At 42.2% G+C, this 18,354-nt stretch overlaps 2 protein-coding genes across 2 annotated transcripts in view; both read right to left on the reverse strand.

Moving 5' to 3' along the window:
• Window positions 1-1,093: 1,093 nt before the first annotated feature.
• thoc3 (THO complex 3) lies at window positions 1,094-4,211 on the reverse strand. The gene is made up of 6 exons (XM_035162258.2): window positions 3,996-4,211; window positions 2,790-2,946; window positions 2,043-2,247; window positions 1,794-1,955; window positions 1,596-1,696; window positions 1,094-1,511 (listed from the first exon to the last, which is right to left on the reverse strand). The coding sequence occupies exons 1-6, from the start codon at window positions 4,173-4,175 to the stop codon at window positions 1,348-1,350; spliced, it is 969 nt and encodes a 322-aa protein (XP_035018149.1). The 5' UTR covers window positions 4,176-4,211; the 3' UTR covers window positions 1,094-1,347.
• A 459-nt stretch (window positions 4,212-4,670) lies between these two features.
• Window positions 4,671-18,354, reverse strand: part of shtn3 (shootin 3) — a 20,521-nt gene continuing 6,837 nt past the window's right edge. The window contains 17 exon segments of the mRNA XM_035162256.2: window positions 4,671-7,316; window positions 7,469-7,745; window positions 8,402-8,531; window positions 8,894-8,956; window positions 9,817-9,837; window positions 9,962-10,003; window positions 10,363-10,466; window positions 10,770-10,840; window positions 10,954-10,978; window positions 10,981-11,127; window positions 12,143-12,296; window positions 12,668-12,814; window positions 13,515-13,609; window positions 14,265-14,346; window positions 14,522-14,619; window positions 15,278-15,458; window positions 15,949-16,043. Of these exon segments, the coding sequence (XP_035018147.2) occupies window positions 7,202-7,316; window positions 7,469-7,745; window positions 8,402-8,531; window positions 8,894-8,956; window positions 9,817-9,837; window positions 9,962-10,003; window positions 10,363-10,466; window positions 10,770-10,840; window positions 10,954-10,978; window positions 10,981-11,127; window positions 12,143-12,296; window positions 12,668-12,814; window positions 13,515-13,609; window positions 14,265-14,346; window positions 14,522-14,619; window positions 15,278-15,458; window positions 15,949-16,043 (1,847 nt within the window). The 3' untranslated portion in view covers window positions 4,671-7,201.

The raw sequence follows: 18,354 nt of genomic DNA on the forward strand, positions 1-18,354 counted from the left end.
TGGCAGAGATACGAGCTCTGCACTCACATTCTACTTCTAGTTATTTGATTTAATTGCTATTTAAAGTTGTATGAAAAATAAACAACTCCAGTCGGACATTATTCATCTGTGTTCTCTTCCCACTGAGCTTTAACAACACATCAAAACAACCGTGATTTACTCTGCAGATGGAAAGGCAAAGGACGCTCCATGTAGAGCAGACCATTAAAAGTCAAATCAGACAGACCTTCCTGCTCGCAGGACGAGGAAGGCACACGAAGGAGACCCTGCAGGCGGCGTTATTTGATTTACAATCCCATGATGCTCGCTGGCAATCACATCCCCGGATATTGACCGACCTCTTCGCGACGTCTCTGCTACAATAAATAACAGCTGGGATCCAACTTCAGGGTCAATAAAGAGAAGGACGCCACGTTCAAAACAGGGGCTTGACAAGACTGAGACGGATTTCTGCTTCGGATAAATCATAAATAACATAAATTTGACTATTTCTAGTAATTTTTTTTCATTTTAAAGCCTGTAACTGGTGAACAACAACTTTCCTGAGCAGGATTCAAATAAACTCATGTGAGATTCTCTCGATGATGTGAAACGATATAAAAACATTGACTCGTGTGCAAAAGCGTTTGTGGTTCATTTTAAAAACATTTAGAGTTAGTGTGTGTGTGTGTGTTTATTTCATCTTCCCTCCATTTATGATCTAATCCGTCCGCCCACGCTGCAGCACACACACGGTTCAAGGTCCAGAGAAATGAAACGAGTGTTTACGGCTCAGATTCTCTGTGAAAAGCTTCAACGTGAAAACTGCCCAGTTTCATTCTCCAGTTCTGTTCGAAGGCGACGCAGAGATTTACATCTAAACACAACCAGACTCAAACCTTCTCACTAATTTAGTTAACTTAACAATATGCGACTGATCACAACACCAGGTATCAGCTCGTCAGCTTCATGCTCGTCTATAGATTTCTACTATAATCTATCTGCTAAAGAAAATGAATTAATTCAGATTAAACTTCTGAAATCTCATTATTTCTTTATATTTTGACAAATATCATCGGCAGTGGTTCAGTAATTATGTCTCTAGACACACGAGTATTAAAAAGAGACCATTTTTAATGTCATAAACAAAGAATATTTTACACAAACAATGTATTTACAGAACAGGGGGTGTGTTTGTATCTGTGTATAAAACAGGGAATGAAGCCCACTGTTAGAGCACAGCTGCGCCACCTGCTGGTGATAAAAGGCTACTGCTGCTTCAGCCCGGTTTCCTCTGATCTCTACAGAATTTATTTGTTTCATCATGATGTTTCGCTCAAATTCAACAAGTAGCAGCTCAGCTCGGTCTCAGGAGTCATTGGGGAGGCCGAACAGTTTGACGGTGCCCGCCTCTCGGTTGTTGTCGTACTTGCCGTCCTTGTCGTCACAGGCGTAGGCCAGCAGCGGCCTCTTCGGGTGCCAGGCAACAGTGAAGGTCGGAGAGTCGCACTGAACCTCCCACAGCTTCTCTCCTGCAAAGCACGAGACGGGTGAGTCCTGTGTGTTTATGGGAAAATCTAAATCATTTACAAAACGCTCTGACTTGTGGCACTGACCTGTTTCCACCTCGGCGATGTCTATGAAATGATCCTCGGAGGCAGAAGCCAACATCTTTCCGTCGTGGCTGAAGCTCAAAGTCCTCACAGGCCAGTCTAACCTGCAGTACAAAGAAATACATGAATCAATAAAATGAATTATCAGCCAGGACACTGAAAAGTATTTATTGGAAAACGTCCTCAGACACACACACTGACCTGGAGAAGCAGCGGACGCACACCAGCTCATCCACGTTCCACAGGCTGACCAGAGCGTCTGCACTTCCTGTGGCAAAGTATTTCCCCGTGGGGTCGAACTTGATACAGATGCAGTTGGACGGGTGAGCGTTGATGGACTGGATCGGCTTCAGCTCCGGGTAACTGCAAACAGAAGATCACTTTACTTCAGCTCTGAAACACACAGATCTTCACACCAGGGGAGTTCAACGTAAGTAGTTCGGTTCCTACCTCAGAATGTTGATGCAGCCGTTTCCGTTCGTGAGGAAGAACATGTCGTTGTCGTTACTCCAGGAGATCTCGTTCACCTCGAACTTGAACTGCTCCTCGGCCCTGGAGCGATGAGTCTTGGCGTCGATGAAGGTCACAACGTCGTCTTTGTTCCCGACAGCGATGGTCTGACCGTCAGGACTCCAGCAGATGTTGATGTTTTCTCCTGAAAAAACGATTGAGATGTTTAAAAATAATAACAACAACAATAAGACTTATCAGGAATTCAGTGGTTCTCATATTGACCATAAACTGCAAATTAAAGATGACATGACGGTTCTATAAATGTGAAGCCAAAGTGTCTTGTTCACGCTGGTTATCATGTTTATGACAGGTTTGGTTGTAATTAGTTATTTGATGATATAAAAACGAGCTGTGATGTCTTGATTGACAGCTGAGACTGACTCGTGATTGGTTGAGGAAGTGGAGACGTGTCGTCCATCTTTATTTACAATCTAATATATTAACAAAGATCTTAGATTACATTATATTTATCGCCTCCCTCACGTTTCCTCACCCACCAACGACTCTCACAGATGGAATTAGTTTTAACTCATGTTTTCAGAATCCCCCAAAATTACAGGTTTTGCAGATCAGATAGTTTTCTTTGTTTACATGGTCTGCAGGAAACATTTTTTATATTCTTAAAAAAACCATAAACAACAAAGTGGTGTTGGCTTTTGAAATCTCCCGTAGATCAAACTCCACCTTTGGTGTTGACGGTGGCGATGCACTTGGTCGTCCGGACGTCCCAGATGCGAATGGTCTTGTCTCCAGACGCCGTGACGAACAGATCCGGGTTCGTCGGATGCCAACAGAGCTGATCCACGCTGTCGCCGTGACCTCGGTAGTTGTTCTCTTTCACCTGGGGACAGAGACAAGGATTAAACTGGTGTCCAGCAACATGACACAGTGTTCACATCCCACTCCTCCGACCAGTGACCAGTGACCACGTAAACCAGTAGCAGTGGGTTTAATCTCCACCTCCCACTTTTCCTAATGATGGAAACATCTAGAGAAGTGTCCACAAACTGTGGCTGCAAACTACAATCACTGGTACCTAAATAATATTCAACTAAACTGAATGAAATACCACATTAACACAGTTAGTCTAACAGCATAAACTCTGCAGACAAGAAGTCCACTTATGTTTAATGTCAGAAATATGATTGCTTTCTTAATACAAGTTCTAAATATTTGGTTATATTTGTGTTTCATTTTAATTTATAGTTATTAACAATAAAGTTTATGGTTTAACGATTCAATATTAAACTGTGATCATGTTTCTTTGTCCTGAGGACACTTTATTAAATATCATATCATCTGATATATTGAGTCACATCAGTATTCGCCCCGAAAATCTGAACCAGTCAGGCTCCACTTATTATATGTACATTTAGGAAAAATCAATAAATAAAAACTATATTCCAGATGAGGACAATATTTTATTTAAAAACAAATGCACCGTGTTTTAATAAAGTGCAATGTTTCTTTAGATATAATCAGATTTAAGGGATAATTATTCTGTTTTGAGTGTTGCACACTAAACGTAAGTATTATCAAGAAATTACCAAGTTATCTACATTAATAATACAACTCAGCATTGGCTGGGAATCAGTGGGACATAGAAAGTATTAACCAATATGTTTATATTAAATATACATAAAGTATGAGATGTAAACTGCTGTGTCCTGTTTATTCAGAGTAACATTAAAGTTTCCTCCTCTTCAAACTTGTCCCTCAGTGGAAGTCTGACCTGAACCTTTGTGTCTGGACCCGTCGTTACTTTACAGAGTCAAATTGATAAAGATAATAACACAGATACATGTTTTAATAACCACTGAGTGAGAATCGATCTCGCGTCCACCGGTGCGCCGGAGCGAGGCTAACGTTAGCATGCTAGCTGCCGCTCACCAGACGGTCCTTCTCCAGGAGGAAGACACTCGCGGTCTTGTCGAAGGACCCGGACGCGAGTCTCCGGCCGTCGCAGCTCCAGGCCACCGAGTGGACCTTGGCGGTGTGAGCCGGGAACTCGCGGCTCTTGCTGTTGTTCCTGAAGCTCTCCTGCATCTCCTGGTAGTAACGAGACGCCATCTTGAAACACTACGTGATCATCAGGCGGCGGAAGGGGAAACAAGCGGTGGTTTGGTCGCAGCGCCACCTGGGGGCTCAGGAGGAGCACTGCGGGCATTGATTTGGACCAGAAGTCCATTTGTTAGTTAAAAATATAAAATTAATAAAATAGATTTTTATCACATTTGATTCTTTATCAGTTCATTGTTTTATTTAGGATAAAATATAATATATCCCTTAATACTTAACAACTGGATAGATCTAGATAGATAGACAGATAGGGAGAGAGAGAGAGAGAGAGAGAGAGAGAGAGAGAGAGAGAGAGAGAGAGATATAGATAGATAGATAGATAGATAGATAGATAGATAGATAGATAGATAGATAGATAGATAGATAGAGATGGATAGATAGATATTAATAGATAAATAACAATCTGCTGAAAAGCAGGTGTAAGGTTATTTACTTTTCATCAGAGGCGTCAGTTCACTTTTTCATATGAAGACAAAACAACGCTTGTTTCTTTTCGATTTGCAATTTATTTCAAGTGATGCTAAAATGAAAATCCATGTTTTAAAAAACCTTTAACACTCCATTTATTTCCCAAACACACACAATATCTATCGTCACCCAAACTCTGTCGGATGCAGTAAATCCCTTTAAGTAGCCACGAGGTCGACATCAGTACGAGGACCTGACACACCCCAGCTGCAGGCCACCCCCCCCCCCGGCCCTCTGAGGCCTGTGCAAAGCCTTGATATGCATAATGCTCAGGCCAGAGGCAGCTGTCAGAGCTCCGAGGGTGGTTTCCTGTGCAGCCTGGCTGCTCAGTGACATCTGGTCCTTTGCATTAGAATAAATACACCTAAAGAACGAAATGCACTTGTAAATGTGAGTCTGTGTTTTAAGAAATATCGACAAGGTGTGAAAGCATCATACAAATGTGCCTTATGTAATTGCATACTCTTCAAAATTATTCTTCACGTTGCATCGAGTGTCAGGAAAAGCTATATATAGACAGCAGGCCCTACAAAATAAAAGTCAAGGAATGCACGTGGCGGTGAGCGAGTCGACCGAGTACAGACACAGCAGGGGGGCGTCTCAGAGTATATGTGCATACAGGCACACAGGAGGTGTGTGGAAGACGTCTTATCTGTGGTGGAGGGACGATGACGTGTCTCATGGGTTTTAACAACACAGTGATTCAGGACCTGAAGGTTTAGAGGCAGAGAAAGTGCACAAACACCGGACGCCTTCCGAAGACCCTTTTCACCAAGAGTTTAAAATAACAATGGCTCAGTTGGTTTCTCCCAGATGTTTCTCGTCAAGGCCCCTGATGTGGGTTTGGTGACATTTTGTCCCATGGACCCTGAGAACTTTTCCGTCAGCTGTGATTTAGTTGTGATGTTCGGTGGGTTTCCATCCAGATACGGAACAAATGTATCCACATTTCAAAAGAAAATGTGATTTGCAGATTGTGTCCACGAATGCTACACACCAATATGAGAAGTTATTAAGATAAACAGCAGATAGCGCCATTTGTGATTCAGTCAGATGCATCGAAGCTATTACAGAATGCGGCCAACACATTTTTCTTGCAGCTGCTCGGTCCACAAAGACGCAGAAAAAGAAAAGAAGGCACACGTAACTCAAGAGAGAATCTTTTTGGTTCATATATATATTTAATGCTATTTATTATCTAGGTTGTTGGATGAGTTTCTTCTTCTGCTGATAAGTCACTTACTCGAGAAACATTGAAATAAGACATTTCTCTGTATTAATTCGAGAAATGTCACAGATCAGTTTTCATCTCTTCTCTCATTGGACGTTTTAACAACCTGATTCATGTTGTGATGTTTTTTTCCATTCGTCTGCTTCCATCTCAGTCGAGCATAACAAGTTTTCTTTCAACATTTCAGGATGTCTTTTGAATTTCTTGCATTTCCTCGCCGTAAATAACAAATCTGCATGAACCATGATGGAAACCCACCTACTGTCTTTTCTGTTGTTGGAGAAACATCTTGTTCTTTTCTTTCAAAACCTGAATTATTACTTTTCCCACATTTGTCTGATTTCCACATCAAACCTCAGACACACTGATAGTCGACCTGCTGAAACCTGGACGTGAGAAATCCTCTGCAGAAAACATGGAAGTGCTTCTCTTCCACGTGCAGGGATTTCTGGACTATTTTTTTACCCTGGAGGTGAAGTTGGATCTTTAACAGTCCGGCACAGCGCATTCCTTCTGATGACACAAAGACCTTTGTGTCATCGAATAGAGAAAACAAAGAAAAACATCAACCTAAAGCTTCGCAGTCGTCGTACAAGTCGAAGTGTTTGAAGAAAACTGAGGCTCGGTGCAAAAAAAAGGTGCAGCTTCCCTCGTAACGTTCAGTCATTTCGTCCTCGAGGATCCACGGGTTTGTTCTAAGAAAAAATAACTGACGTACAGTAGATTGATAAAAACTCAGAACACCATCTCACTGTAGAAACTTCACACTGACTCACTGTCGTCACCAGCACAAGCAGGCAGCACTGTATCTGATATTTTAGCTTTATATTTGTACAGTGTGAGGAACCTTCCATCTTTATTTACAGTCTACGTTGGCAACAACTGCCTTTATATGAAAAAATGCTAAGATAGGAGATATTCACTGTCGTTTACATTGTTTTTTTATTTTTAAATGAATGAACTTCCGCATATATTTGATGCTCAAACTGGTTTGGACTGAAAACAATGAAAGTTGACTTATGTCTTAACAGTGAAAGTCTGAGTTGGAGAAGGTTTCTACAGAGGCTGGAGATCGACAGCGAGCACAACCTGAACAGGATCTAAACTCACTCGTTCACAGGAGATGTTTGAACTCAACTTCAACGTGTGTCAGTGAAGCAAGAAACTCTTCAGGAAATACTTGAACCAGAACTGTTGGTTTGTTTTGATGGGATTGAACCAAACATCTTCTGATCTGAGTGAATATCAGTGACATCGGCCGTATCCATCAAATAATCTGATAGATATGAAACCAAACCCAGGATCCTCGGCCTCCACCTTAGCACTCGGCGCTGCCATTGACCGGACCGGCGCAGACGGTGGCGTGTGCGTTCTCACCAGGTTCTCCGTGGTCAACTCCGTTCGACTGGACATTCTGATCATCCTTCCCAGCGCTGTTTGGAGAAGAGACGGAAACACAGTTAAAAGAACTAATATTGTTCATGTTTTGAACACTGAATATTCAGTCAAACTCGTAAACACAAGGTGCGTTTAAATGCACTTTTGTGACCTCGGAAAACTGTATTTTTGGACAGTGATGCTCGACCTGTTGACGCAGCCGTTGCTGAATTGGTTCTCTGCCGTCTCCCTCTCAGACAGCGAGCTGCAGGACCTCCTCTCCTGCCAGGAGCCGGCTCTGGCCTGCTTGCCCGTGTCAGAGCTCTTCCTCCGGGCCACGATAGGTCCCGGCCCGGAGCCCCGTCTCTCTGAGCTCAACCTGGCTGCCGCCGGGTCGGAGGAGGCGCTCAGCCCCCCCGGCGCCTCCGGATCTTTGCTCGAGTTCAGGCTGTCGCAGGAGGAGACGTGGCTCAACTGGCCGTCGTCTGGACATGAAGAAGAAAAGAAAAACGCAATTGAAATCTGGTTGACAGATCTAATGGCAGATTTAGAAAATAAAATAATTAATAATGTTTTTTTGCACATTGTTGAGCCCTAAACACAACATTGTGTCCACAGTGTAAATGACTCCTGACCTGATAAATACTGCCAATAGGGAAATTCAACATTACTTCAGTCAGTATATATTTTCTTTATCTTATTTTCTTTATTATCTGTTTGACTAGACTCAGTCACACGTGCAGTTGAAATATCTCTGCACACTTTAAATCAAGCAGCTGTGGTTACGTGGTTTATTCTGCTCGAGGTCAATCAATCATGGAAAAGCAGATAAATCCACAGCAGCAGTTTCTGACCTCATTATATATATATATAAATATATAGTGTTCATTCTGAGGTGCAGAGCGCCCTCTTCTGGACACACAGGTTTTTACTGCTACTACTTCTCTGTGCCGTCACAGCAGGAGTCGAACTTGTGACCTCAGTAAAAAACACATGTGCACATTGACAGACACAGCGACGTGATAATTAACAGAACGACCTTAATGTTTATGAACTAGGATGTTTTATTTGAGCCTTGACTCTAAGATGAGTCTGTAAATCAGAGGTGAGTTCATGAGGTCTCTTCCTCAGACGTGTTTACCTGCAGCTCCGGCCTCGCCTGCCTTGTTACGTCTGCGTCTCAGGATGACCTCCAGCTCGCTGTCCTTCTTCCCCGGAGGGGAGGGGCCCGACTCCTGAGAGCCTCGACTCGGGCTCCTCTTCACCGTCTCCTGCACAGAATTATAAATTCAACACACACTCTGACACTGAATCATAAAAATCTATTACATCTACATACTTTCCTTTTCCTATCTGTGTGTATGTAACTTTGATTTGCAGGTAAAAGAATAATATTTTAAGTATTATTATATAAACCAACCTTCAACAATGTTAGAAACATGAATAACTTCACTGTCTAATGTTTATTGTGTTTTTAACTCACTTAAATCCACCATCCTTTTGTGCATGAACCAGAAATTATATACAAAATATCTTAAGAGCAATGTTATCTTTATTTTTGCTGTTTTGTTTAAACGCCTATAACAAAAGAGCCATGAGCTCTGAAACAATGTACGTATACTAATCATTTTACCAGGATGCCTTTCAGTTCTTCCATGGCGCTCTCCTGTGGTTTCTCCTCACACGGTGGAGGCGGCTGGAGGAAGAAAAACACAAATAATCAGCTTTTTGTTTTTCTTGTGATCAGTCTGAGAACAACACAGCTGCTGCATCACAGCATCACAGAAAACCTGGAAATTTCAGCTTCTAAATGTACATCTACAAACAAGGAGTTTCTGAGCGCTGTAGCGCGGTGTCAGTGAAGGGACACTGCAGGAACTCACAATTATACTGTTTCAAACATGAAAATGTCAGGGGAATAGTGTCTGGACATGTTGTGTAGTTGGTGTTTGTGAAGCAGCAGCAGCAGGTTGTCGGGTCCGACTCGTTCACACCAACAGGAACATGTGGGGAACATCCAGGCGAGGGGCGGAGCCTGGATGGAAAGATCAGTGTTGTTGTTTACAGCTCATCCACACCGGCGTCGGCCCTCATCACCAGAAGATCTGGAATCTCCTCGTGTTTCCAAGTTGACGTCTTCGTCTTCTACGTGTACGGCTCCTCTTCTTCATCCTGAGATATTTGTGTTCTTCCAGTTTCACGTCCGTCACGTGTTAGAAACCTCATCAACACGTGAATTTTCCAGACATTTTCCTGCTGTATTCTCACATTGAGACCCTCTGGAAAAATTTCCAGAAAAGACTTCAGTTTATGTCTGAAAGCAGCTTTAGTGAAGCTTCATTTAAGGGAGGAACAATAAAGAGGGAACACAGTGTCCCGGTCAGAAAGGACGATAAAATGCCATGTGTTCAACTGATTAAAATTCAAGGGTCTCGTCTGTGTGTGTGTATTCGTGTGTGTGTGTGCGTGTGTGTTTATGTGTGTGTGCGTTGCGGCCCCCTGGGGAGTGACTGTGGCATCACATCACAAGATTGATGCAAACGTCAATATACTCACTTTTACTGCTGGTCTCTGTGGCTGCACGAGGCAGAACATGGAGGAGAGAGAGGAGAGTAATCATCCGGAGTGAAATCAGACTCTGAAACGACCTCGTTATGTTTACACACGTCATCATGTTTACAGGAAGAGGAGTTACACTCACATTTGGTGACGAAGCAGGGACGAACTTTGAGGTGCTTTGTTTCTGTTTGGAATAAAAGATAGATTTTTTTTTAATCTTTCTCTCTGGTGCCAGGGTGACATGAACTCTGACCTTTGACCCCTTATTATTATAGGACACAGGGTCAAAGGTAAATGAGGACAAAAGGTAGAAGACGGTTTATTCTAAAAGATTTATGATAATAATAATGATTCCAACTGAATTTGACGTCGGTCATGAGAATTATAAACTATGTGGCTGATACAGGTTTTAGATTCTTTCCAAAGGAAAACAATGTTTGTCATGATCAGAAAACACTTAAATATTTAAATACAGATGAATGGAAACCACTGCGGTGAATAAACAACCAGACAACAGATATCAGTGGTGTCTGTCGTCCTAACCTTGCTGCCCTGGCTCTTGACCGGCCGCAGGACGACTCCGTGTTTGATCCTCTCCATCATCTCGTTCACCGCCTTCACCTTCACGTCGTCCGAGCCCTCAGAAGCTGGAGAGTATAACAGGGAAGCAGCTTTTATATACTTTGCATTTTTATCCATATCAAATCCCCAGTATATATATACACTATACAATCTTTTATAAATTAATTTAATTACGTTTTTACTTATATTTAAAATTCACCTGCCTTAAACGAGACTATTTTATTTTAGCTGTATCTTATTTAATTTATAACTTAAGATATTTTTTATGTTCTACCCGACATTAATTAGTTTATGTGTGGGATCAGTGCTATAGTTCTATAGATATGAACTTATTATCATTATTATATGATGAATGTGAGAAGACTCACATGCAGGCTCCTCTGCCTTCACAGAGGCTTTGGAGCCTTTTGAAGACTTTCTCATGATGGCGATCAGAGAACTGAAGGAGAGAAAAAACATTTATTTACTTTCCTGATCAATGATTATTACAAAGCATAAATATTGTTGTGTGATATGTAACATGCGTGTTCGGGATGTCGCCCCCTTCCTCACCTGAGGGGATTGCATCTGGACGGGGAGGTGGAGGAGGCGGTGGCGGGGGAGGAGGAGGGGGAGGAGGCGGCTGTGGGGGAGGAGCGGGAGGTGGGGCCACTCCAGGTTCAGGGGGAGGGGGTGCTGTGCTGGTCGTCATGGTGATCTTTTTCTGGGTCTCCTGGAGCTCGTAGACTGTGGAGATGAAAACAATGGGAACAGATGAAAGTACTATAATACTACTAACACCTACTTTAGCACTAATGGTAATACCAGTACTATTTGTCCTGCTGGTACTGATGGTACTGCAGATGCATGAGGTGCTGTTGTTATCTACTTCTCCTGTGGGAGCTATGGTGACAGAAATCCTTCAAACCTCCACATTTTCACTCCAGAGTGACGCCTCTTACCCAACACAGCATCTCTGGTCACCGTCATTTATTTATTCATCTGTTTTTGTCCTGTTTAAAAAACGGTTTGTGGTTGAAGTCGGTTTTCGGTTCGGGGCCTGACGGCGTGTGTGACCCATTTTAAGGTTAATTGTTTGCCAGATTTCCTGCAGCAGATGGTCAACGGTCCGTGTTGACACAGAAATAAACAACACCCCAGTGACGGATGTGAGTCGACAGGACATCACTCTGTTCAACTCACTTCAGGCTTTAGGGAATTTAACAATTTCATGAATTTAAATTTATTCTGATTTTACTGGTGAAGGATTGTCAAGAAGACAAATATTGGATTTATGGTTCACACACAGAAATTCATTTTGGAGTAAAACTGCTGCAAAACAAAACTGTGTCAATATTTTATTTTATTTAGGACTAACAAAAAGTTTTATGACAACACTGGGAAAATGGAAAATATCATAGATTCCTCCTGTGGATTTTTTCAGACATGAAGCTAGTGCTGTAGAATCTGTGCTATTTCTGTAGTTTAATGTTGTATTTTACATTTAATAGCAAATGTTTCTAAATTGTTAAAAACACTAATGTTTGCAGAGTTCAGTCAGATTTTCGTTGCAGCTCAATCAAAGCTCAAACTGATGTGTGTGTGTGTGTGTGTGTGTGTGTGTGTGTGTGTGTGTGTGTGTGTGTGTGTGTGTTCAGTCCCACTGGTCTCCAGCTCCTCCACCCTCCTCAAGAACCCTGATACCTCCCGCCCCACTGTTTACACCTTGTACCAACTAGTGTGCGTCTCCACCTCTGCCCACCTCTGTTCTCCAGCCCCTCGTTCTTTGTCTCCACCTGCTGCAGCCGTCCCTCCACCTCCTTCTTCTCCACCTCCAGCAGCTCCAGCTGCCTCTGCAGCGCCTCCAGCTGCTCCTTCACAGAGCTCTGCTCCAGCTGGGCCTCCAGACTCTGCACCTACACACACACATGAATATATTTCATGATTCATTACATGGAAACACAAGAGGAAAACAGGTAAATGTCCAACATAAGCATCTCAACCTTCTGGAGAAGGCACCAGGGTCTGTATGTCTAGTCTTGAAGGACCCATTTAAACTTTGTGACCTTAATGAATCATATGTGACCCTCAGTAAACCTCATGTCCCATCGTGTGACGCAACGACTAAAATGAAAAGGCCTCTGACGAGTGAAGACATCCCTCAGAAGGTGGTGGAGACCAGAAGCAGAGCTAAAGTGAGTGTTTGACTTCACAATAACTGGAACTATCTGTCACTCACTGGTTTTCCAGTGAATAAACCAAAGAAGCACAAGTTTTCCTAGTTCACCTTCTGCTGATGCTGCAGACGCTCGTCCTCCAGGGTTTTGGTGATGGCTGCCACGTCCTCCAGAGCTTTGAGCAGCTGAACGCTGGGCTCAGCATTCTGCAGCAGCAGCATGCTCTGCCTGTTGGCCTCCTTCTGCTTCACCAGCATCTGCAGGAGACAGAGGAGGAGGAGGAGGAGAGACAGAGGGAGGGAGGGGTGGAAGGAGTAAAGGGATGAAGAGGAAGGAGAAGAAAGATGAATCCCTCTCACCTTCTACATTTGAACACATTGTCCCAGTTCATCCATCCCAGTCTGTTTTAAACCTACAGGCTCTTCATGTTTCAGGTCAGTAAACAACTGATTCAGGTCGATTCATTAAAACCAGAAACCAGTTTATTAACACAACAACACCAGGTCCCAGTTTATCACTGAAGCATCACAGCGTCCCTCCGGCTGCCTTCATGGAAAACACACTGATTTTACTTCAATGTTTATGGTGCAAATACTAAATCTACCCAAGGTATTTTCTCAGCTTATAGTTTCCACTGTGATAAACAGAAACAATTACTTTATACAAAGATTTTTCTCTCCTTGAAATAATAATTCATATGCAAATATCAATACCATTGATCAATATGTAATTAAGATTGAATCATTATACAACTGCTGCTATGTTACTGACATTTACTACAACCTGTGGATGTACATTACATTACTTCCCATGAAGTACTTTTGCAATCTCAATCCATCCTATCCACCATGTGTCTTTTGACTGCATACTATGTAGTACTATGTTTTGAGTACTAAAACATGTGATTGCAGTACTGTGTATTTATACTGCGATGGCCGAGTGTTTCTGTATCGTTACCTCGTGTGCGTAGGTCTCAGCTTTGACCCTCAGGTTCTGCTCCAGGTCCAGTTGCTCCGTCATCCCATCGTACTCCTGAGTGGCCATCATGGAGACTAGAGAGACAAGAAGACAATGAGGCTCAACACAGACAACTACTGATTCTTCTTTTAAATCATAAACATACATTTATCTTTTTCTATTCAACCTGTATCTACGTTACTTTCACAAAGTCTGACAGTACTGTTAGCATGTTAGCACAAACTATCCAACGGTAACATGACAACTAACTTGTTTCATGCTAATAGTAGCATACTGACAATCATGATAACATAGAATGTGCATGTTAGAAAGTACTATCCAAGGTGTCAGCATAGCATAATGACAATTTTAACTTGTTTTATGCTAATATTAGCATCCCAACATGCTAATATTAGCAGGAAACACGTTAGCAGGATAGTAAATGCTACTACTACAATACAACTAACGGGTTTCAAGCTAATATTAGCATGTTGATGTGCATGTTAGCAAGAACAATCCACTTTACTTTTCCATGATATATATTAGAAAGTTAACGTATATAAGCAAGTAGGTGACTACTAATATCCAACTTACTTGTTTCATGCTAGTATTAGCATGTTGACATGCATGTTAGCACAAACTAGCCAGCATGGTAACATGGCAACAAACGTGCTATATGCTAATAATAATTAGCATGTTAGCATGTGTGTGCAGTGTATAACGCTATCCAGGCTAAATGTGTTTTCTCACCTCTGTTGAATCTCTTGATGGTTTTACTTTGCTTCTCGACAGTTTCACGAAGCTCCTTCATCTCCGTCTGATTTCTCTCTGACTGCAAACAGTGAAACAAACTCATCATTATTTACTTGTACTATACAAACAAAGCCATATCTTAGCATAATTATCTTTCTATCTGAATTTAAAGTGGAGTCAGCACTGATCCAGAATCAGCACAGGACAGTGCCACCGAACTTGAAGCTGTGATGCAGGTGAACGTCCGCCCTCACCTGATTGGTCAGCTCATCTATCCGTTTCTGCTGGTCGTGGATCTGACAAACAAAATTCTTCTTCTCGTCCAACAAGCCGGTCACCGTGTCCCTCAGCTCTGACACAACACAGAGGACACATGTGAGAGTCAGGGGCCTTTGTGGTAATATATCAAATAATTAGGTACACGTTAAAAATGCCATCACAAAGACTGACATCATTTTTGAGATTATTTTTTGTAGTGCTGATGTCGTGGCTTCATCGTAGAAAACAAAAGTTAGAGCAAGAAATCCTGGGGAGCACATTGTTATTTATGAGATGATTCATCTTTAAGTTGATGGAGGAGTCAGACTTTTTGACTCATGTCCACTGGGACACATCAGGTGAGTCTACTTATTTCTACTACCTGCTAAATTACTGCACGGTCTGTGTTGGTGTATAGTTAACCAGTTCATTAGAAAGCACATAAAGCACCCTAAATAATTAAAATGTACATTATTATTAAATAGATCCTGGCTCGACAAAAGGAAAATACAGATAAATGTCCAAGATAAACATCTCAAGCTTCTGGAGAAAGACACCAGGATTTGTAGGTTTAGTCTTAGAGGACCCACTGAGCATGTGCTCAATGAATCTAAAAGCAATTTGCACATAAGACTCCGGGTATTTTTATGTAAAGGTTGACCTTTCGTCCTGATTGTGGTGCTAGCGGTCAAGGTCGAGGGTCACCAACATTTGAACTGGTTGTTTGTTGAGTCTAATTCTGCGTGTTGTACCTTTGACCTGTTGTTGATACTGTATGAAGGTGTCTGGGCTGGCGTCTGCTGCGTCTGCAGCGTCTGCAGCGTCTGCGTCGGTCTCCAGTGCGATGCAGTCCGAGATGCTGGGAAGCAGCTCGTCCAGAGACGTCCGAGACGACAGGCTCAGGTACTTCAACTTCCTGTTCTCACAGTTGAGCTGGAGGTCAAAGTTCACAGGGGGTTTACGGCAATGACAGAGTAATTACAAGGTATAATTAACCAAAAATTATACATAATACATATATTCTCCTTTAGGAAACAGAATTGTAGTAGTGAAAGTACATTTCATGTCAGATTTGAGTGTTTACTGTACAATAAAGAAAGAAAACATAATCTGCTGCTGGCCTTTTAATTGTATTATTGTCTTTTGGGTCTTTAACCCAAATTTAAATTCATATAACTGTGAAAATAAGTGATGTAACTGTTGTATCTGCCTCTGGATGTTGCTAAAGTTTCATGTAAGCCGACAGTTTTTGCTGTCGAGGCAGTAACACACGGATAATGTAGTCAAATCACTTCTGTGCAGAGTCATCCTGACCCTGATAAAGCTAATCTCATAGCATTGATTTTGCATGTGTGTGTGTGTGTGTGTGTGTGTGTGTGTGTGTGTGTGTGTGTGTGTGTGTGTGTGTGTGTGTGTGTGAGACCTTTGTGGCCACGGCCTCTGCATTTTCCCGGCACGACTTCTCGATGTCCAGCTGAGTCTGCAGGACGCTCACCTCCTCAATCACCATCTGAGACACTGAGACAGAAAGACAGAAAGAGAAATTAAGTAATTTAGTTACTTATTGTCCAGACTGGGATCAGTGTGTGTGTGTGTGTGTGTGTGTGTGTGTGTGTGTGTCTGTGTGTGTGTGTGTCAGTGTAAAACCTCCACAGATACTAGAAAAGCTCAAATAAAAACGTCTGCCTGAGGCGGTTTGTCGCCCGCAGCTGTCGAACGTGTCACCAGAGCTCAGCGAGTCTGCAGTTATTTTAAAATGACCCAGATATGGCGACTTTAGGAGAATCCAGACCGAGCGGAGAGAAACTCGACATGATGAGTTAGCTTTGTCAAAACAAAGATCCACTTTCCTTCATTCATCTCCCTCCTTCGTCTTTGGCTGAATTTTATATCGCATCTCTCAGATGACGGGCATTTCATTCTAATTATTTAAATCCCTTTCACATAAAAATAATCCAAGTTTTAATTCTGTAAATTTACCCACTGCTCTTTTCTGGATGTAAACGATCCCAAAAAGTTTCAACACACAAAATAAATATACAGTTACCGACCTGGGGCAGTGTGAGATATTCATGTTCGGCCAAAAGCAAACATTTTTAGAGGCCACCATGACCTTTGACCCCCCAAATCGTATCAGTAGGTCTGTGAGTCTTTAAGAGGAGATTTGTGCCACATTTAAAAGGTTCTCTCAGGGCGTTCTTAAGATAACCAAGTCCAAGTGAATGTTAATGCCACGTGTAATGAAATTCCCTTCAAGTGCCCCTGATGTATCACATCCTCGGGACCTTGACCTTCCACCATCTGACACAATGCGTCCTGGACTCCTTCAGGCTGGATTGTGTTTCAGTCAGCAGGAAGCTCCCGCTCTCACGTCCCTGATCCATTAACTGAGAGATTCCTGGTCGATGGACAAGCCCACAAATGTGATTATCACTCACACGGCTGAGGGCAGGAGGAGAGGTGTTCATGTTCTTTCTGCCCTCAACCACTGACACAGAGACTCTCGAGCTGCCTGTCAGCTGGCGTCTGTATAATCTGAGGCCACAGCAGTGAAAGTGCAGCTGAAGGGTGGTGGATGGGGGTAAAATACTGTTTTACATATTCATCTATACCTCAGTTTATATAAAGACATATAAAGGCTGTTAGGGAAGCAGATATCAACTCTGAGTTTATGTCTTCTCGGTAGAATCAGAAATTGCTCTCTGATAAAAGTATGTGTATTTATCAGAAGATGATCTAAAATATCAAATGTATGATGCAGAGATTTATGATTCACGACACTGAACTGGCCACAGAATGAACCGAAACCATGACGACGACCAAAACCTGCATCTGTGTCAGTGAAGCCTTCAGGTACATTAACCCTGATTCTAGATCACATGCTGGAGGTGAAAGGTTTTCTTCTTTCAGGCAAATGACTAATGCGTCTCTGTCTGATGTCTGAACGCAACACAATGAGTCCTACACACACACACACACACACACACACACACACACACACACACACACACACACACACACACTATCCACTGTGTGTAGTTGCAGTGCGTAGATGCATTAGGGAGCAAGGCTTTTAAAGAACAGACTCTCACCAGGACTTTACAGAGAAACATCAGCAGCATCCTGTTCGTATATTGATCTGATTTCTCCGTCATAAACTTCATTTAAATCTTTATCAATGATTCATTGTTCAAATAAACCTGATCCGAATGCATTACTTCATTTAAACAAGCAGGTGAACCATGTGAGTCACATGTAAAAGGTTTAAAAAAGTACAAACTCATTTTTCTGTAAGATCAAGCTCAGGATTTCAAGTGATAAAAGAAAATGTAGGTTTTTTGAGGTGTTAACTAAATAATATTAATGTATGTTGATAAAACACATTACTGGTTGTTACTATTACTACTTTCTGAACTAAGATGTTCTTATTTGAAGATTATTCAATAAGTAAAACAGGAAATAAAAGATTTTTTAAAAGGCAGCATTTATTCCACTTCAAATGCAGATATTGGAGATCTGAGCAAAATCCTCTTTAAACAGCAAAAACAATATTAGTCTGGTTTTCATTAACTGCATGAGACATATAAGCAGGTGACCTTTTAAAAGCCCAGATGAGATTCATCTCTTCGCCCAGAGTCAGAGACGGTCTGGGTTTCAGTCGAGGAAACACTGATCAGAAAAGAGAGGGATGATATAAAAGAGGAGGAGGACGGGGAAGGCTTCTGGATCTATTTTTAAACCCTCAGTGTTTAATGCCTCCGAATGGTGGTGTGATTCCCTCCCTGCCTGGCAGAGACTCGTTTGCACCCTCAGATCTGTCTCTCTCTCT

The sequence above is a fragment of the Hippoglossus stenolepis genome, chromosome 7 (assembly GCF_022539355.2).
Source record: "Hippoglossus stenolepis isolate QCI-W04-F060 chromosome 7, HSTE1.2, whole genome shotgun sequence".
In the NCBI taxonomy this organism is placed as follows: Eukaryota; Metazoa; Chordata; class Actinopteri; order Pleuronectiformes; family Pleuronectidae; genus Hippoglossus; species Hippoglossus stenolepis.

Bases quoted from the DNA above. Each gene is read 5' to 3' on its own strand.
- thoc3 (XM_035162258.2), bottom strand. From the start codon at position 4,175: ATGGCGTCTCGTTACTACCAGGAGATGCAGGAGAGCTTCAGGAACAAC. The intron at 1,956-2,042 runs GTAGGAACCGAA...TTCTGTTTGCAG, and splicing joins GGCTGCATCAACATTCTGAG to TTACCCGGAGCTGAAGCCGA. The intron at 1,697-1,793 runs GTCAGTGTGTGT...TTTGTACTGCAG, and splicing joins TGCGTCCGCTGCTTCTCCAG to GTTAGACTGGCCTGTGAGGA.